This window comes from Juglans regia, chromosome 4 (assembly GCF_001411555.2).
Source record: "Juglans regia cultivar Chandler chromosome 4, Walnut 2.0, whole genome shotgun sequence".
Classification (NCBI taxonomy): domain Eukaryota; kingdom Viridiplantae; phylum Streptophyta; class Magnoliopsida; order Fagales; family Juglandaceae; genus Juglans; species Juglans regia.
In genome coordinates, this window is record NC_049904.1 from 26905417 (window position 1) to 26923048 (window position 17632).

The 17632-nt window shown below is 35.7% G+C and overlaps 2 protein-coding genes across 2 annotated transcripts; both read left to right on the forward strand.

The window, feature by feature from the left end:
- The first annotated feature begins 4324 nt into the window (after positions 1-4324).
- Positions 4325-8313, forward strand: LOC108996318. Its single transcript, XM_018972155.2, has 3 exons — positions 4325-4789; positions 7272-7445; positions 7898-8313. Exons 1-3 carry the CDS (start codon positions 4442-4444, stop codon positions 8009-8011), a joined length of 636 nt encoding a protein of 211 aa, XP_018827700.2. The 5' UTR covers positions 4325-4441; the 3' UTR covers positions 8012-8313.
- Positions 8314-10989: 2676 nt separating this feature from the next.
- LOC108996095 lies at positions 10990-11667 on the forward strand. The gene has a single exon (XM_018971872.1). The coding sequence runs from the start codon at positions 10990-10992 to the stop codon at positions 11665-11667; it is 678 nt and encodes a 225-aa protein (XP_018827417.1).
- Positions 11668-17632: the final 5965 nt, after the last annotated feature.

Genomic DNA, 17632 nt, shown 5'->3' on the forward strand with positions numbered 1-17632 from the left:
TTTTGAATATATTAAAGATTTCTAAAATACTATTCCTCATTTCCTTACTCATGAATTCTTACAGCACCCCAATGACAAGTAGAAAACTCAGTAAAGACAAACAAACTCTTCCTCATGTTCCTATCCCTGAAAAATAGATAGTGAAACATGAATCTGCTTCCCCTAATGAAATCACTAGTCGATTTACCACCCTTGGTAGTATTGTCATTGCCAAACCTAATTTCTCATCTGCTTTGGCCTCCCCATATGGTCCTTATGCTCGTGTCATTGTTAAAAACATTCAACATATTTAGCTCTTTGCTTTGGATAAGTATACTGCCCTAAGAACTAATTTTGTTGAAAAACAATATTGTCAAAATTTGTTTTATATTGAACCCATAAGGTCAATATACACTAATCCCCTTCAAATTGCATTGGATTACTTTCCTTCTAGTTTCCATTGGGTCTCTGAACATATCCAGAAAACCCTGCAGTAACGTCCTTCCTTACCCAAACACAGTCCATATTGATTAAACTCATTTTTTTATAAAACCAACAAAACCAAATTGATTTATTACAGTGTTTACATATTAAATCTTACCACTGAAGAAAAATGGGGAACCCATATTTATGCTACCAAAAAAATCCCTGATTCTGATTTTAATTATTGTTATTATGATTACATTGAAACCTAGTTCAAATTCATGTTGTTTCAAGATTCTGCAATGTCTCATTCCTGGTTCATCAATTTTGATAAGAAATTTAATTCCCAATTCCCTATGAGTTTTGAGATGGTGGTCACAATTTGGTCCAATTTCTGAAATCTTCTCTGATAAACTCAATGGTGCTGTCAAATATTTTTTATTGTTTGTTTATAAGACTGATTGGCATGGTTAGAAATTCCCGATTTCCCTCCACTTATGCAAAAATTGAAGGTTCATTGGATTATGAACTGGTGTTATGTTAAGGGAGATGATATTCTTGCTTGCAACTGGTATGTCAAATGGTGGAATAGATTTTCCCACACTTGGGATATTATTGAAAATGTTACTAGGGATTTTCCTGTAGCTTCTCCAAATATAAAAAGCATTGAAGAATTCACTTGTGCTAAGACTATGATTCAAATGCATGTATATCCTATTTCCCAGGCAGTACACCAACCCGTTTCTTCTAATAAATCTTAAGTAGAAAAAGAAGCATGTTCTCCAAGGATTTAAGAAAGATATTTAATTTACTTATTGAAGTAGTCCTTCCAAGAAGATGTGATTCCTGCTACTTTTACCCCTTCTTTTGGTGTGAATTATTGTTGCACCCTGTGAATCCTATCTGGAAACTATTATTGCTACACCTTGTGATTCTTGCTACTACTATTATTGTTGCGCTCCGTCATTCCTACCACTACAATTACTAGTACATTCCGTAATTCCTGCTACTTTTACCCTTGTTTTTGGTGAATTATTGTTGTTGAAGACTATTATTTTTGTACTCCACTTGGTGATTATTGAAGATTGTTATTGCATTCATTTTGGTGTGTTTTTAAAAAATAAATAATAAAAAGTTAAAATTATAGTTCACCATTGTACTTCCACGTTTTGCCTATAAAAGACTTGCTTTGTTTGTGGGAGGCAGAACTTTGAAGCCATTTTAGGAACTCTCTCCTAGTTCTCCCTACAATCCTTGTAATTCTATTGTTATAATCTTCCCTTGCTATCCTTGTGTCTTTGTTTATCTAATTTGAAGCACAACTTCAATTGTTTCAATTAAGAACAATAAATTACTTATTTGCTTATTTTATTTTCCTGTTTACTTACTAGTTTATTTTGTTATTTACTTATTTGTTTATTTTCTTATTTACTCTTGGCTGGTTCCACCGCCTATATTTATTTCTGCGCCTATATTTATATATATATATATATATATATATATTATAGATGCTGGCTTGATGGGATATATCCTAGGCCCTATCCCTGCATGTATTTAACATGTGGGTAGATGCCCCATAGCCTACATCTGATGGGCAAAGGCCCTCGCTCCAGCCAGGCGGGATCAGAAGGGGGGAGGGCGGGCAGATAGATGACAGGGCCCCACCGCCCACCCTACCAAAGCAGTGCTACTTTAAATGTCTTCCAGCCTCTTGTTTTATTTATTTTCTTCTTCTTTCAATGCTTCATATTTGGATATGTAAAGTATCATACTTGGGAAAAACAAACCCACGTGCCATCCAAAGTAGGGCTGTAATCGAACCGAGCCGGTCTTTGGCTTGCTGAGATTGACTCAACTCAAAATACTACTGTTTTAAATATCGTACCGTATCAATTGGTACGACCGAAATATGCCATATCGGCCATTGGTCCGGTATAGGTATTACATATATTTCGTACCGGCCTATATTTCGGCCTGTATTTTGATCTGTACCGGCTGATATTTCGGCCTTTAATTTTTTATTTGTTATTTTTTCAAACTACAAACTCATTTTTTGACTCCCAATTCAGATTAGACTATTTATAATATATATGTATTTATATATAATTTATTTATATATTGACTATTATTTTGGAATATAATCATATATATAATTTATTCATATATCGATTATCCCGAAACGGTACCGGTACCGAAATATTTTCGTTCCAATGCCTTGATCGGTACGGTGTCCGGTACGGTATTTAAAACATTGCAAAATACTCGAGTTCAAGTTCGAGCTCGTCTCACAAACGATTTCAAGTCGAGCCGAGCTTGAGATCAAATTGTTTATTTTTTTATTTTTTGAATAAGATTTAATAATTAATAAATTAAATAATTAAAAAAAAATAAAGGATCTAATATTGAATTTATACAACTAACAAATAGAACATCTATTGAATTATAAAATTTTAAAAAATTTATAAATAATTAATATTTAACTAGTTGATATTTATCTAAAATAACAATATATTATATGCCTACATATATTATTAATACATACACTTAATATGATAACATATATCTATTTAATATATTGTTCACACATATTTGTATATGAAATTATTAAATTTTATCTACTAATTATTATACAAATTATAAAATATATGTATGAAGTATATTCACTATATAGACATAAGTAATTAGATTACATATTATATATTTAATTATAAATGTGGAATGCTTATATTATTAGCTAATACGTATATATATGTATATATACATATGTGTATGTATATATTTATCAATATATGAATAAGTTTTAATCGAGTTGAGCTAACGAGTTGACTCGAGCATAAACGAGCGGACCTTAACGAACCTTAGTCGAGTCCAGTTTTATCGGATATGTGTCATTTACAAATCGAGCGGGTATCTGTTTTCAAGAACGAGTTTTATTTTTTTTTTTTTCACGAGTCGAGTTCAATTTAAGTTTAACCGAGCAAATACCGAGCGGATTATCGAACAGATTAGTTCATTTACAACCCTAATCCAAAGCAAAAGTTGATGTTTGGTGATCGAAGTACTATGTGAAAGAGCAGATTATTTGGAGGGAAGATGGTGTTCCTCTCCCTTTTGCCAAATTATCTGCTCTTAACATAATAGTTGATGCTCCTAGATTAACAAATATAGTAAGTATGCCATGAGGAAACCAACTCAGATTGGAACCTTATGATCAACTGCAGAACAAGAATCTTATACTTTTAACATCCAACACCGCTAATTCTCCTTCCAAATGCAGAGTTCTGGGATTCAAACAAATGAATGGTAGAACAATTAAATACTTTCATCAAATCATTTGCTTAAATTTCTATAAAAATTAAAATACAATATGACACACACGATTTTCACTAAAATCTGAGAAAATAATTTTTAAAAAAAATTATATTCAAATTTTTTTTAAAATCTACCTACTTATTTTAATAAATTTCAGTATAAACCCATTTTAAAAAAGATTTATCCAAATTTCTCTATCTATTTTTTATAAAATGTAATGAAATTACAACTGTTTAAAAAAAAAATTTCATATTTAAAAAAGGTGCGTTTGGATGTTGAAGTGAGTTGAGTTGAGTTGGATTGAGATAATAAAATATTGTTAGAATATTATTTATTATTATTATTATTTTGAGATTTAAAAAGTTGAATTATTTATTATATTTTATATTAAAATTTAAAAAAATTGTAATGATAAGTTAAGATGAATTGAAAGAATTTTAATTCCAAACGAAGCCTTAACCCAAATCCCAATCATTGCACATAAAGCCATGGTCCCCAATTTGGGAAAAGAGTCCATGTCTTGACGGCCCTGATTGGCTATCAAATTACGCACAACCTCGCGGCTCCATCAGATCGCAGCCAATCTCAGAAACCCATAAAAGAGCTAAAGACATCTGTCTTTAGAGAGAGAGAGAAAAAAAAAAGAGAGAGAGAAAATTATTAGTTTTTCGGATTATTTGTTGAGGTGATCGGACGCCGAGTTGAAACCGATTCAGATCAGCGAATCATGGAGGGGGTGGGGGCCCGGCTGGGGCGGTCCTCGACTCGGTACGGACCGGCCACGGTGTTCAATGGGCCGGTGAGGAAGTGGAAGAAGAAGTGGATCCACGTAGCGCCATCTACTAGTGCTGCCTCTAACACCACCACCAATCACTCTCACCAGATTCAAAACCACAACAACACCACCAACGGTACGAGTAACGGTAATAACGGCTCCCATCTCCTGCTTTACAAGTGGACACCTATCACCCCGAGCCACAACGGCAATAACTGCAACGGTGACAGGAATCCCGGCAAGGACGACTCGGCGGTCCCCCCCGAGGAGCCACCTCGTCGTAAATTCAAATACATTCCGGTACTTTTCCCTCAATTAGACATTATTTTCTTGGGATCTTCATTTTTCTTTTATTCGGGTTTCAGTTTTTGAATCTGGTTATGTGCGTGTTCTAGGGATTTTTATTTTGGCGAAAGAATCGTGGTTTTGGGTTGTTATTATCAATATTAGTATTTTTTTCATGTGATCCGGGTCTTTTGGGATATTCTGAAAATAATGGGTTTGATTGACTGAGAAAGCTGATATGTGATTGGATTTTGGGGTGAGTATAAATTTTGAGGGTTTTGGTGTATGGATCGGAAGAATTATTTGTGGTACCTGGGATATTTTTTGGGTGATTTTACATTGGTGTTTGGTGGATATTTTGGCAAGAGAGGGAAACAAAATATAGTATCGGCTGGGGATTGGTTATATTTGAAAATGTTAGAATGTTTTGAAATTTTAGTTGTAAGTCGTTAACATGGACTTGAAGATTACACTGACTGACTCCATGTGGACATGTGCATACGTCATGTTGATAAGTGTACTTCGGAATATAGTTGAGAATTTTTTAAAGAGTGCTTGTTGGATGTGACTCCGTCTGTATATGTAATTTAGTATGCATGCGTTCTTGTCTGATGTCATTGTTAGTAAATAGTAAAGTTGTCACTAATTTATGCCAACTTGGAAATTTGTAATTGATCTAAAAGGCTGACAGTTTAATGCAGTTGTGATATCTCTAGATTGTATGCGTTTACTTTTTGTTTTGTTTAAATTTGTTTCCACTTTGTTAACATTATAAAATGAACAACTCAATCATAAAGATATTCTGCAAGTTCAATTGCTCAATTACCTAACACATAGCCATTAATTTCTTTTTGGGTGGTGTTGGGGGGGCGGGGGAGTGGGCTGTGGAGGCATTTATCTCATTGATCTGACATTTTAGTGATGTAGAAAGATCGGGTTCGAAAACGCAAACATTGATGAGAATCCCATGCCCTGAAATCCTAATGGTTCCAAAGACTTGAAGACTTGGTAGACCTAGGTAAAGTCTAACATTTTATTGCCTTGGCACTGGTACTGTTAAAATATGTGTTTTGTAGATTGGTTCTCATGGTATATTCTTATGCAAGGAACCTTTTTGGGTTGATTGCATTGTCATTTCGTAAGATTTGTGATAAGAATCTATTGTGGATTATAACCACTTCATTTATTTTGGAATAGATTGGTATTATATCCATAGATTTAACTGGGTTTCAGATTGCTTTAACACATATAAAGCATTGTTTAGATTTTTTTAACTGTCCCTGTTCCGCTTAAAAGACTCAATTTATGATGTGGTTATCTATCTGTGGCTTTATCTTTTATAGGTTTAGTCAAGTAGATATAAAGAAATGGAAATTGAATAGAAATTGAATATGATGTAAATTGTAATTGTGTATGCAGTTGGATTGGTGTTTTGACTTGTTAATTTGAAAGGTTTGAAGTTTGTGAAACCATAGACTTGACAATTTAAAATGTAATAGATTTGGGAATAGGAGATGTTTTATGTGAAAATTATTTAGGCACGAGGTTATGTTGTACATCTCTAATGCGCATTGACACCGTTATATCAATGGACATATTGATGTGATGATAGATCAGCAGATTAGTATGGGCATCTTTCATTCTCATGAATCCTGCAGTAGACGTTACATTGTTGAAAATGGTTCTCAAGCTTGTTTTTCTTGCTAACATTATGTAGAAATTGTGGAGATTGTGACATGATTTGTAATTGTAGTCTATGATTGGTGATGGGAATTAGAGATGGTTAATTCTGGATAACATGAGCACACTGTCTTGGTCAGTACCATAGACACTCTTTGGCTTCCAGTTGCTGATGCCTGGGTAGATTTTTGTTGTTTTGAAATGCTGGACGGGAAGTTTGGGCGGTATAGTATTACTGACTACTGAGATTTGGAAGGGCTGTACTATGCCTTAGGTTGTGAGTATAGGAAAAGCAGTAGCCAAACTTCTGATGTTGTTGGTTTCTTTGGGAGCAAGCTCAAGCTCATATTTTTTAGTTCGCTTTTTTATTGGATGAAAGTTTTGGCAGATTATCTTTTCTGGATTGCAGCTCCTTAGGTTTTGTCGTTTTATACCCCTGCACACTGTACACATGCCTTTTCTATTTTCTTTTTTGTTTCTTGCTATCTTTACTACTAACAAGATCTCTTAATGTTTTCTTAATAAGCAATTAGATCTCTAAATGCTGGAGCCTGGGAAGTGTATAACATGGCAACTTAGCATTTCTTGTGTTTGCTAGTTATTGTTGTGTTTTAATTAATGCTTTAATGGAAAACATGTTTTTCAAAAGGCTGAGCCTAAAAGTATGTCCTAAATGACAACCCATCATTGAAGATCTATTTCTAGATTGGTGATCTATAATGGGATTTAGTGTAGAAAGTTTTTTATTGTGTATATCTTTTGTTGGCTGTGACGGGCTTTGTGGATGCATGGTCATTTTGGCTATTTGGCTGTGCAGATTGCTGTTCTAGAGGAACAGAAGAATGAGGATGCTGAAAACGAAGCAGCAGAAAAGGTTGACGAAGATGCTAAACCAATTGATATTGACCCTGGTGCAGCAAAGTCCACCCCCAGGGGTGGAGTTTTGGATGAGAAACCTGACATTAATGATGTGCCAATGGAGGAAAGTCAGGTAAAAATGCTCACACATCACATTCTTGTTTTGTATTTCATCACTGCATATCTAAATTCTTTGTGGAAATATTGTCAATAATGGAGACAAAGTGTGAATGACACAAATTGATTAGACCGAGCCCGCATGTCATTATAGATAAGGACACTGTTGCAATTAGTTAGATGATCATGGATATTGTTTTGGCATAAAAAGGAAAGAGAAAGGAAAAGAAGAAGAGTGGGAGGTCATTCACAGGGTTGCGACGTACAGCGATCAGTTCCATACCAAAAATTAAGAAATGCTCATTTAAGTCTGAGGAATAGAAGAAAATAAGATTAGAGTAAAGAGGAAAAAATAAAATAAACAAAATCTTTGTTGGCTTGCCATTACTGGCTCAAGATCAATCGTAAATCAGTATTAAACTCTTTGCTTCATTGTCTTGTTGATAATCAAAGTTTTCACTGTCTCAGGACAATAATCAAGTAGTATGCCAAGATCTGAACGAAAGCACTTTGGATTTGAGTTTAGGTTTGAACGACCGCGAGACTGATTCAAAAACTGATCGGAGCAGAGGTGTTCAGTAGGAAAGAGGAGGCTAGCAGTTTTGGGACACGATTGAAGGCTGCTCTTGGGTTTTTTATTGAGCCACTGGCCGTCTTTGGCAAGTGTATTCCAGTGGCATGTGCAATGTAATTTTGGCTTCATTTGATGCTTCTTTGCTGAGCTGATTGCAATTTGTATTGATTAGGTTTTTTAGGAGGAGACAATCGATTGTTTTTACTCTCTAGCTTCGTCTGAGAACTTCTAAGCTTGGACATGCTGGACTTACAAAGTGAAACTGAAATTGAATGAAACATCTAGTACTGGAGTAATAATTATATTGAAATCAATTGTGCTAGTCTGCATCATGGCAATTGTACCTCCCTTCAAGATGCCAATCCCTTTTAGTTTGTAATATGGGATGAATGCACTGATCCAACTTGATCGAGGGCATGTTTGGAGTTGTGTTAGAAGTTTTAAAAAGTGTTTAAATAACTTTAGAAGCTCTTTAATGGAAAAATTAGGTTATTTGAGTGTCATATATTAATTTTTTTTTTAATTCCAAATAAGTTAAAAAATACATTTGAAGAAAAATCTTATGTTGATGTATTTTTCCAAATGTCCGGATAATTCAGAATGTAGTTTAAATTTTAAAAAGATTATCAATGGATGAAAATACCTCAGACTTTCATATAATGGATGATAATCCGGAATGTAGTTCAAACTTTTAATAATTATAACTTTTAAAATTTTAAAGATATAGTCATAATCTTTAAAAAAATTAAATAATTGTCATTTTTATCTTAGAAAGTATTTTTTTAATAATATGTTTGAAAGGGTTTTAAACATATAGGTATCAAACAGTAAATAATTTTTTAATAATAGAACTTAGAGCATTCTCATTGGATTAGCTAAATTAAAGTACATTTTTTATGAATACAAGATGAATTTAACATTTAGCTATTACATTCACATAAGTTTCTACATTGGAATAGTCATTTTTTCATTATATGACAATAAAATAATATAAAATGAATTTAACTTTGACTATTCACATTAAATCTCCAAATTGAATTATCCATTTATTCATTATATAGTAATGAATAATTAATAATTTTGAAAATTTTTTAATTTTTTAATTATGAATTTATTTTATTTTATCATATTTTACTATTCATAATATTATATATTAATTAGTAATTGTATTCTAATTATATTTTTTCAATTGTCATTTAAAATGGAGAGAGAAATAATTTATATTAAAAAGAGAGAGAAATAAATAATATAAAAAAGATTTGATGAATGAATAGTGTGTTTCAAATTTAGAAATTAGTTTAGACTTTACTGTAACTATATTCCAAATATTTAGAATATAGCTAATTCAATGTGAGAGATTTTATGACCTAATAGCTAAATTCTCATTGGATTTAACTTTTAGCTAATCCAATGAGAATGCTCTTAATACTTATATTTTCCACTGCAATTTTAATCATCCACCAAGTCACTTGTAATACGACTTATTTGTTTACGAAACAAAAGCAAAAAAAAAAAAAAAAAAAAAGTGGTAATGCTTTATTAAAGCTAGGAATTAGCCCATGGTTTTGGTTAAACAATCCCAGTTGTCAAAGCATATAAACTGGCGGGGCATCTTTTGGTTCTACAGCTGCTATTGAAAACAATTTCCATTCATTGATTCCTCATATTTGATTCGGGGTATCTTTTTTGAGCTCGGCTATACATCAGTCTGCACTCTTCACACACAAGATGTCTTTTATTTTTTGTTTTTTGTTTTTTTTTTAACTCAACACATTAGGTGTGTTGCGGCTGCAGCCAATAGTAGGTTGATGTAAATAATTTTTCATCTTTTTTTCTCAAGCCTCAGTCACTTTTCAATTTATCCAGCTAGATTATCCTTAATTTCTTAACCAAGATCCTCTATATTATCCAAACTAATCTATTGGGTAGACTTCATTAAATCCTCATTAGATGATATGGGCATTGCTATATTAGCATTTTTTTAATCATTTTTGTATTTAAATTCAACGTACTAAATATAATAAATATTTTATTTTAAAAGTCAAAACATAGCAAATTTTATGTTAAAATTGCCATAACAAATCTAGACAATCTAACCGAATTTTTAGATGGTTGATTTAAGAGCCATTGGCAATGCTGGTTTAACTAGCTAGACCTGACTGGTTTTGAGACTTGCTTCCTCTCATAATCCTTCACCCCACCTTCCCATAGGCAATAATACCTCTAAAAAATTGCTTAAGAACTAGTTTGAGTAGTAGAGTATTTTTAGAATATTTGAGAATATTTCACTACTATTTATTATTTTATTATTACTTTTTACCTACTTTTTACTATTATTTAATATTTTTTTATTACTTTTTCACTAATATTCACAGAATATTTGAAATCACATTACTACTCAAACACAACTAAATCACATTGGAGAACCTAATTCATTATGATAAGCCGCATGAAACATGTCATGTCAACTGTAATAATGTGTGCCATACCATGTCATTTTCCAAAGTCCAAACTTGAAACATGAAGCTTCAAGCACAAGGCACAAACATTCCGCAGATTGCTCACTCAACCTGATCCGAAAAGGCAATTTTCGACTCGACCCGTCAAGAGCATACTTCCGAACACACAATTTCGAGTCGGACATGTTACCTGAACACACAATTTTGACCCTAAGATAATCCCCAAAAAATTGAGTATTACTCGATTCCGATTTTACAGTTAGTTTTGAACATAAAAATTCATCTCTCGTTAATGGTTATTTATTTTCCAGATTAGTTTTTTTCTCTTTCATGTTCTTTGATGCCTGCCTGCCTCTCCAGATAGTCCTCCTAAAAGTTTGTTGTCAACTTGTTATCCAATCTCTGCACCTAAAAACATAGTATTCTCTCTAACGCTCGAGGGGTGTGAATAGAGGAGAAGAGGCTAGTCCAGCCTTCTAGGAGGGTTGAGTATTCACTGTTCACTTGGGTGACAGCAGTGGAGGGAGATGGAGGACTTGGAGGGGATTTGGGAGAGGTTAAACCTAAACAAGGATGATAACACATTGATATATCTTCAACTGGAAGACTTGGAGAAAATTAGTAGCAGGGGGAAATGTAGTTTAGTAGGAAAGGTATGTTCGAACAGGAAGATAGGAAGGGAGGCTGTGTATTCAACAATGATGAAAATATGGAAAGTGAGCAAACCCCTTTCCTTCGTAGAAATCAGACCAAATACCTTTGTTATCACATTTGTGAATCAAGGAGATAGGAGGCGAAAAATGGAGGGTTGCCCTTGGCTTTTTGAAAACCACATGTTTGTGCTGAAACTGTTTGATGAGTTGTCCCAACCAAACTCAATCAACTTTGACGTGGCTTCGATGTGGGTTCAAATGCACAAAATGCCTCTAGGGTGTATGACGCGTCAGACGGGAGTTTTGATTGGGAGCTCGGTGGGCAATGTCTTGGAGGTAGATGCACTAGAGGATGACGTGAGGTGGGGGAACTACCTGAGGGTCAAAAAATACATGGACTTGAGGAAGATTATTGCAAGAGGAAGAATCATGAATCTAGAAGGACAGAAGATGTGGGTTCCTTTTGTCTATGAGAAGCTACCAAAGATGTGTTTCAAATGCAAGTGCATCCTCCATGGGGAAATGAGATGTGCTAGGCAAGGGTTAAAATAGAGTAACACTGATGATAGGGACAATCAATTTGGTCCGTGGCTGAGGGCTAGTTTAGGCAATCGACGTAGTTCTATGGGGGGTTTCAAAAGCAGAGAACCTAGCACCACGGGAGGTGGCAATGAGGTCTGGCAGTAGGATGATACAGTGGCTAATACGAGCAGGAAGGAAGGGATGGAGGGAAACGGCTTGGAAGATGGGGCCAATGTTAATCCCAGCCAAGGAAAAACACTCGGGGAGGTAGCTGAAAGGGGAGTTGGCAATACACAAATGGGAGTAGGAATGAAAACAAATAAAGAAATGAATGAAGAAATGGAAGATGGGGTGGCTAGAATAGAAGTGAGTAGACTGCCCATAAAGAGCAACTGGAAGAGAAGAGCTCGTAATAGGAGCAAAGGTGAGCAGCATGTAACAATTCCTCTAAGGAAAAAACGCAGTGCTGAACATGAAGATGAGGCATCAAGTAAGGTCACAAAAGCAAAGAAGTTGAAACACTCCAGCACTGAGGAAGAAATAGTACCAGAAACACAAGAGGTGGTGGCTGCTATGCAGCCCCACCAAACTAGATGATTCTCCTAAGTTAGAACTGCTAAGGGGTTGGAAACCCTTGGAAAGTTCAGGACCTTTGCCGTATGGCAAGGGAAAAGAAGCCCAAGTTGATTTTTTTGTTAGAGACAATGATAGGCACTCGGAGGATGGAGGGTGTGAAGAGAAGTATGGGTTTTGAGAACTGTTTTGTGATTGACCCAGCAGGTAGAAGGGGAGGACTTGCTTTGCTATGGAGGGACGAGGTGGAGGTGGAAATACATAATTTTTCACAATGGCATATTAATGCCTGGGTTTCGGAGGAGTCAACTAAGAAGAAATGGCTTTTCACTGGCTTTTATTGTCATCCCGAGATAGGGAAGAGAAGGACCTCGTGGGACCTGTTGAGGAGGCTAAATCCCATTGAACAAATACCATGGTGTATCATAGGAGACTTCAATGAAGTATTAGTCCACACAGAAAAATATGGAGGAAGGCAGAGGGGGAATCTCAGATGGGTCTATTCAAGGATGCTTTGGTCTCCAACAGCCTGTCTAATCTAGGGTATAAGGATGATAAATTCACATGGAGAAATAGACACACAGATGACACTTTCACTAAAGAAAGATTAGACAGAGCAGTAGCTAACAGCTATTGGAGAGAGGACTTTAAGGAAGTTAGGGTGGATGTTTTACCAGCTTGATGTTCAGACCATAGACCATTGCTTTTATCCATGCATTCTTCCCAACTCAGATCTACACCTTTTAAGAGGTTGTTTAGATTTGAAGTAAGTTGGACAAAAGACAAAGAGTGTAAGGAGATTATTTCCAAAGAATGGTCTGCTGTTCTTGGAAGTGCAGAGCCCATGAAGAAGTTACAAAAATCGATGAAGGAATGCAGTGTAGCCCTTGAAGGGTGGAGTAGACAAAAGATAAGAGATGGTGAAGGGGAAATCAAAAGGAAAATAGAAAATCTTAAGCAGCTACAGGAAAGGGAAGATGCTCAGAGCAGTGAGGAAATTAAGAAAATCCAAAGAGAACTGGGGAGTCTGCTAGAACAAGAAAATCTTAAATGGAGGCAGTGGGCTAAAAGAAGTTGGTATCAGTTGGGGGATCATAACACAAAGTTTTTTCATGCCTGTGCTAGTCAAAGAAGGAGAAAGAACAGAATCACTCAAGTCACGGATTCTTATTCAAGGGTGTTGAGAGAACAGAAAGACATAGAATCAGCATTCAAAGGCTACTTTGAAGAGGTTTTTACCTCCAATACACCTTCAGAGGAGGTGATTGCTGAGTGTTTAAAATCATTAGAGCCTCGGGTAACCAAAGAGATGAATAAGGGGTTATTGAAAGAGTTTACAAGATCTGAGATTGAGATAGCAGTCCAACAGATGTGGCATTTCAAGTCACCTGGACTAGACGGATTTGGTGCAAGTTTCTTCCAAACTTACTGGGATGATGTTGGAGATGTGATATGCAATGCTGTACTAAGCTTTCTATAGGGTGGAGGTATGTCACAGCCCATGAACTACACTTTGATTGCTCTAATCCCCAAGTTAAGTCCCCAGTGATGGTGAATGAATATAGGCCGATCAGTTTGTGCAACGTCATCTATAAGATAATTTCTAAAATCATAGCAAATAGGTTGAAGGTAGTTCTCCCAAACATAATTTTCCAACAACAAAGTGCATTTATCCCAGGGAGATTGATTACCGATAATACTTTGGTGGCCTTTGAATTGCTACACTCGATGAAGAATAGGCAAAAAGGAAAAATAGGAAGTATGACCTTAAAACTAGACATGTCAAAAGCTTATGACTGGGTGGAGTGGAGGTACTTGGAGGCAGTGATGAGGAAAATGAGTTTCGATAGAAATTGGATTAGTCTTATCATGAATTGCGTATCCATTGTCTCTTACTCAATTCTAGTGAATGGCAGGCCAGGGGATAAATTTTTCCCATCTAAGGGTCTAAGGCAGGGAGACCCTTTGTCCCCTTATTTATTCCTTTTATGTGCTGAAGGTTTGAGTAACCTTCACAATCAGGTTGAGAGTAAAGGGAATATTAGAGGGGTGAATGTGGTAAGAGGAGAGACTAGGGTGAATCACCTCATGTTCGCTGACGATTGCATTCTCTTATGTAGAGCAACCATGGAGGATTGGAGTTAAGTCAAACAGGCCCTGAGACTTTAGAAATCAACCTTCTTTTTCAGCAGTAACACAAAGGAGCAGATGATGAAGCAGATTCTGGAAAATGCTGGGGCCAGACAGAGTGGGTCTTGCGAAAAATACTTGGGATTGCCTTCCATGGTAGGGAGGTCCAAGTATAATACCTTTAGGGGGATAAAAGAAAGGGTCTGGCAGCGCCTGAGTAGCTGGAAAAACCAGTTCTTATCACAATCTGGGAATGAAGTTTTATTGAAGGCTGTGATCCAAGCCATTCCTACCTACTATATGTCTATCTGTAGGCTACCAAAGAAGCTATGCCAAGAAATTTATGCACTAATGGCAAAATTCTGGTGGGGACAGAAGGAAAATGAAAAGAAAATATAGTGGAGGAGTTGGGAGAAAGATGGGAGTATCAAAAGAAGCAGAAGGAATGAGATTCAGAGATATAGATAGCTTTAATAAAGCTATGCTAGCAAAGCAGTGCTAGAGATTCTTGACTAATACCAAGTCTCTTTCAGCAACTTTGTTAAAAGAAAAGTACTTCAGGCTTGAAGGTCTGCTAAATGCAAAATTGGGCTACTGCCCATCTGTGATGTGTAGGAGCTTATGGGGTTCTTTGAACTTGATAAGGGAAAGAGTAAGTTGGTGTGTAGGTAAAAGCAAAAGGATAAGATTCTGGGAAGATAGGTGGGTGGTTTCTGCATCAATTTGTCGAAAAATTCAGGCTTCAGCTAATACAGGCAACATAATTGCAATGGTGGAGGATTTCATAGACACAACAAAGGGTGAATGGAGGGGAGATTTCCTCAGGGAAGTTTTGGGAGAGAAGGAAGCAAACACAGTTAAAACCATCCCTATTAGTAGACTGGGATTTAGTGACAAACAGATATGAGGCTACACAAAATCAAGACATTTCTTAGGAATTAGTGCATATCACCTAGAGATGACACTGAAGAGAATGTCAAAATGTGAACCCTCTAGGACAAACAGTGAGAGTGGAACTTGGAAGGAAGTTTGGAAGCTAAATGCACCTGCTGTTCTTAAAACTTTCTTGTGGAGAGTAGTCAACAACTGTTTACCCACAAAAGAGAACCTGTTAAAGAGGAAAATTGTTGAGTCATCTATGTGTCCCGTATGTAGTAGAGAAGTGGAGTCAGTTACTCATTCACTATGGAGTTGTGCAGCCTCCTCAGATGTGTGGGCAGAAAGTGAAAGTCCTGTCAAAAAATGGCCATGTGTTGAATTGGACTTCTATCACCTGTGGGAAAGGTTAGTGAAAAATTTAAATCAAGGAGAACTGGAGAAGGTGGCAGCCATCATGAGGAATATTTGGATGAGAAGAAACAAGTTCATTTTTGAAGAAAAGTTCTTTAGTCCTTACAAAGTTATAAAAAAGCTATGGAAAACTTAGAAGAGTACCAAAAGGCACATAAGGACTTAGTTTGCAATTTCAGAGCTGCAGGGTCTGGGCGAGCAGTGAAAAAATGGAACAAACCAGGGGAGGGCATGGTGAAAGTTAATTGGGATGCCTCTTTTGACTCCAAGAGATTGAAGATGGGGGCATGTATTATTTTGAGGAATGAAGATGGCGAGGTATTAGCATCTTTATGCATGAGTAAAATGAATGTTAGCCACCTTATACTTGCTGAAATATTTGCACTATGGAGGGCTGTGGAGTTTTGCCTAGAATTAAACATGAAGAATATTGTGTTTGAAGGAGACACACAAATAGTGATGAGAGACGTAAATAGCAAAGAGGTGGTTTGGATGTGGTATGACTTGTTAATAGAAGATTTGAGAAGCATTTTTACTAGTAGAACAGATTAGAAGATACAACATACATACAGGGAAACCAATACAGTGGCGCATCAATTAGCTAAGTTAGCTTTGGAAACAGAGGATGAATTAGTATGGATTGAAAATGGTCCATCAGAGATATTTACACTTGCAATACAGGACAAACTTTGTATCCCTTGATATTAGTTTTTTGCAATGAAATGGAACATATTTACTTAAAAAAAAAGAAAAAAAAGACAGTCCTTGATGAAATCAAAAGCATTGAAGGTTGGATAAAGATTGCAACTTTGAGTTGATGGCTCTGTCACGATATTATCGCAATTGGGTAACCGTCCAATCATGATGACAACCAAGTTACAGCGAGTAGACTAAAATTTGAATCATTGAAGGCTCGAAACCAAATTTAAAAAAAAAAAAAGGTAAAACTACGCTCCATTTTCATTTGCCCAATAATTTCTGCCAATTGTCAAAGCTGGCCCCATCAAAATTTAATATTTTAAAGAAAATAAATCCATGGATGGCTACTTGGGTGCACCATTTCCCACCTTTTGCACTCGAACTCTACAACACTATCACTAGTACTCACTTTCCAGTTTCCTCCGTATGCTTTCCTGGAGGAAAAAAAAAGTCACCCAATTTTCCTTTCCCATCAAACAAATATCCCATAAATGAAGCAAAATCTTTTCATAGATGAGTTTTCTCTTTTTCACTTATGTTCTCTCTCAAATATAGCAAAACCTATTTCAATTTACATTTAAGCGATAATAGGAAAGAAGCTCTTCGACTGTGAGTGGATTTTTCTATGTCATCTGCTGCTTGCTGCTGTTGTGACCGCCAAGAACTATGGTAATGTTGTCATGCATTCTCTTTTTCCCAAAAAAAGGTTAAAGTTCCTCAATAATGTTAATGTAGCAAAACCTTGAATTGAAATGTAATACAATTGTGATTCTGACTAAACAAATCAATACCTCGATGTTATGTGTCGACTTAGAGTAAGGCTTAATTGTGTTGGGTTGTTATTACGCTTAATTGTATTGGGTCGTTATTATTTAAATTCAGTCTTGTTCAGTCTAGTATTAAGTCCAGTTGGTCCAACCCACAACCCGATAAGTATGCATGATTATTCATGAACATGGCTTCAAAAGGCTTGACTAGGATTGTAGTGGTCTGTTGTCAGTTGATTAGTGGGTCTGTAGTCTATTGATTTCCTGCTATTTTTATGGTTGTAGTGGTCAGTCGGTTATTTGGATTTGTATTTAAGTACCTTTGAGATTAATGAAAGGATCATCTAGAGATTTGCAATTATTGAATTGGAGGTTGTGAGTTTTCTCAAACTAATCCACATATCAATTATTGTAACCTATCAATTGGCATCCCAGAGCCAGGCCGATCAATTGGTTGACAGTACTGGCACTCGATTGTCCCAACTGATAGAGTCATTGGCTGCCATTAAACATAACCAAAATCTTTACCAATAAAA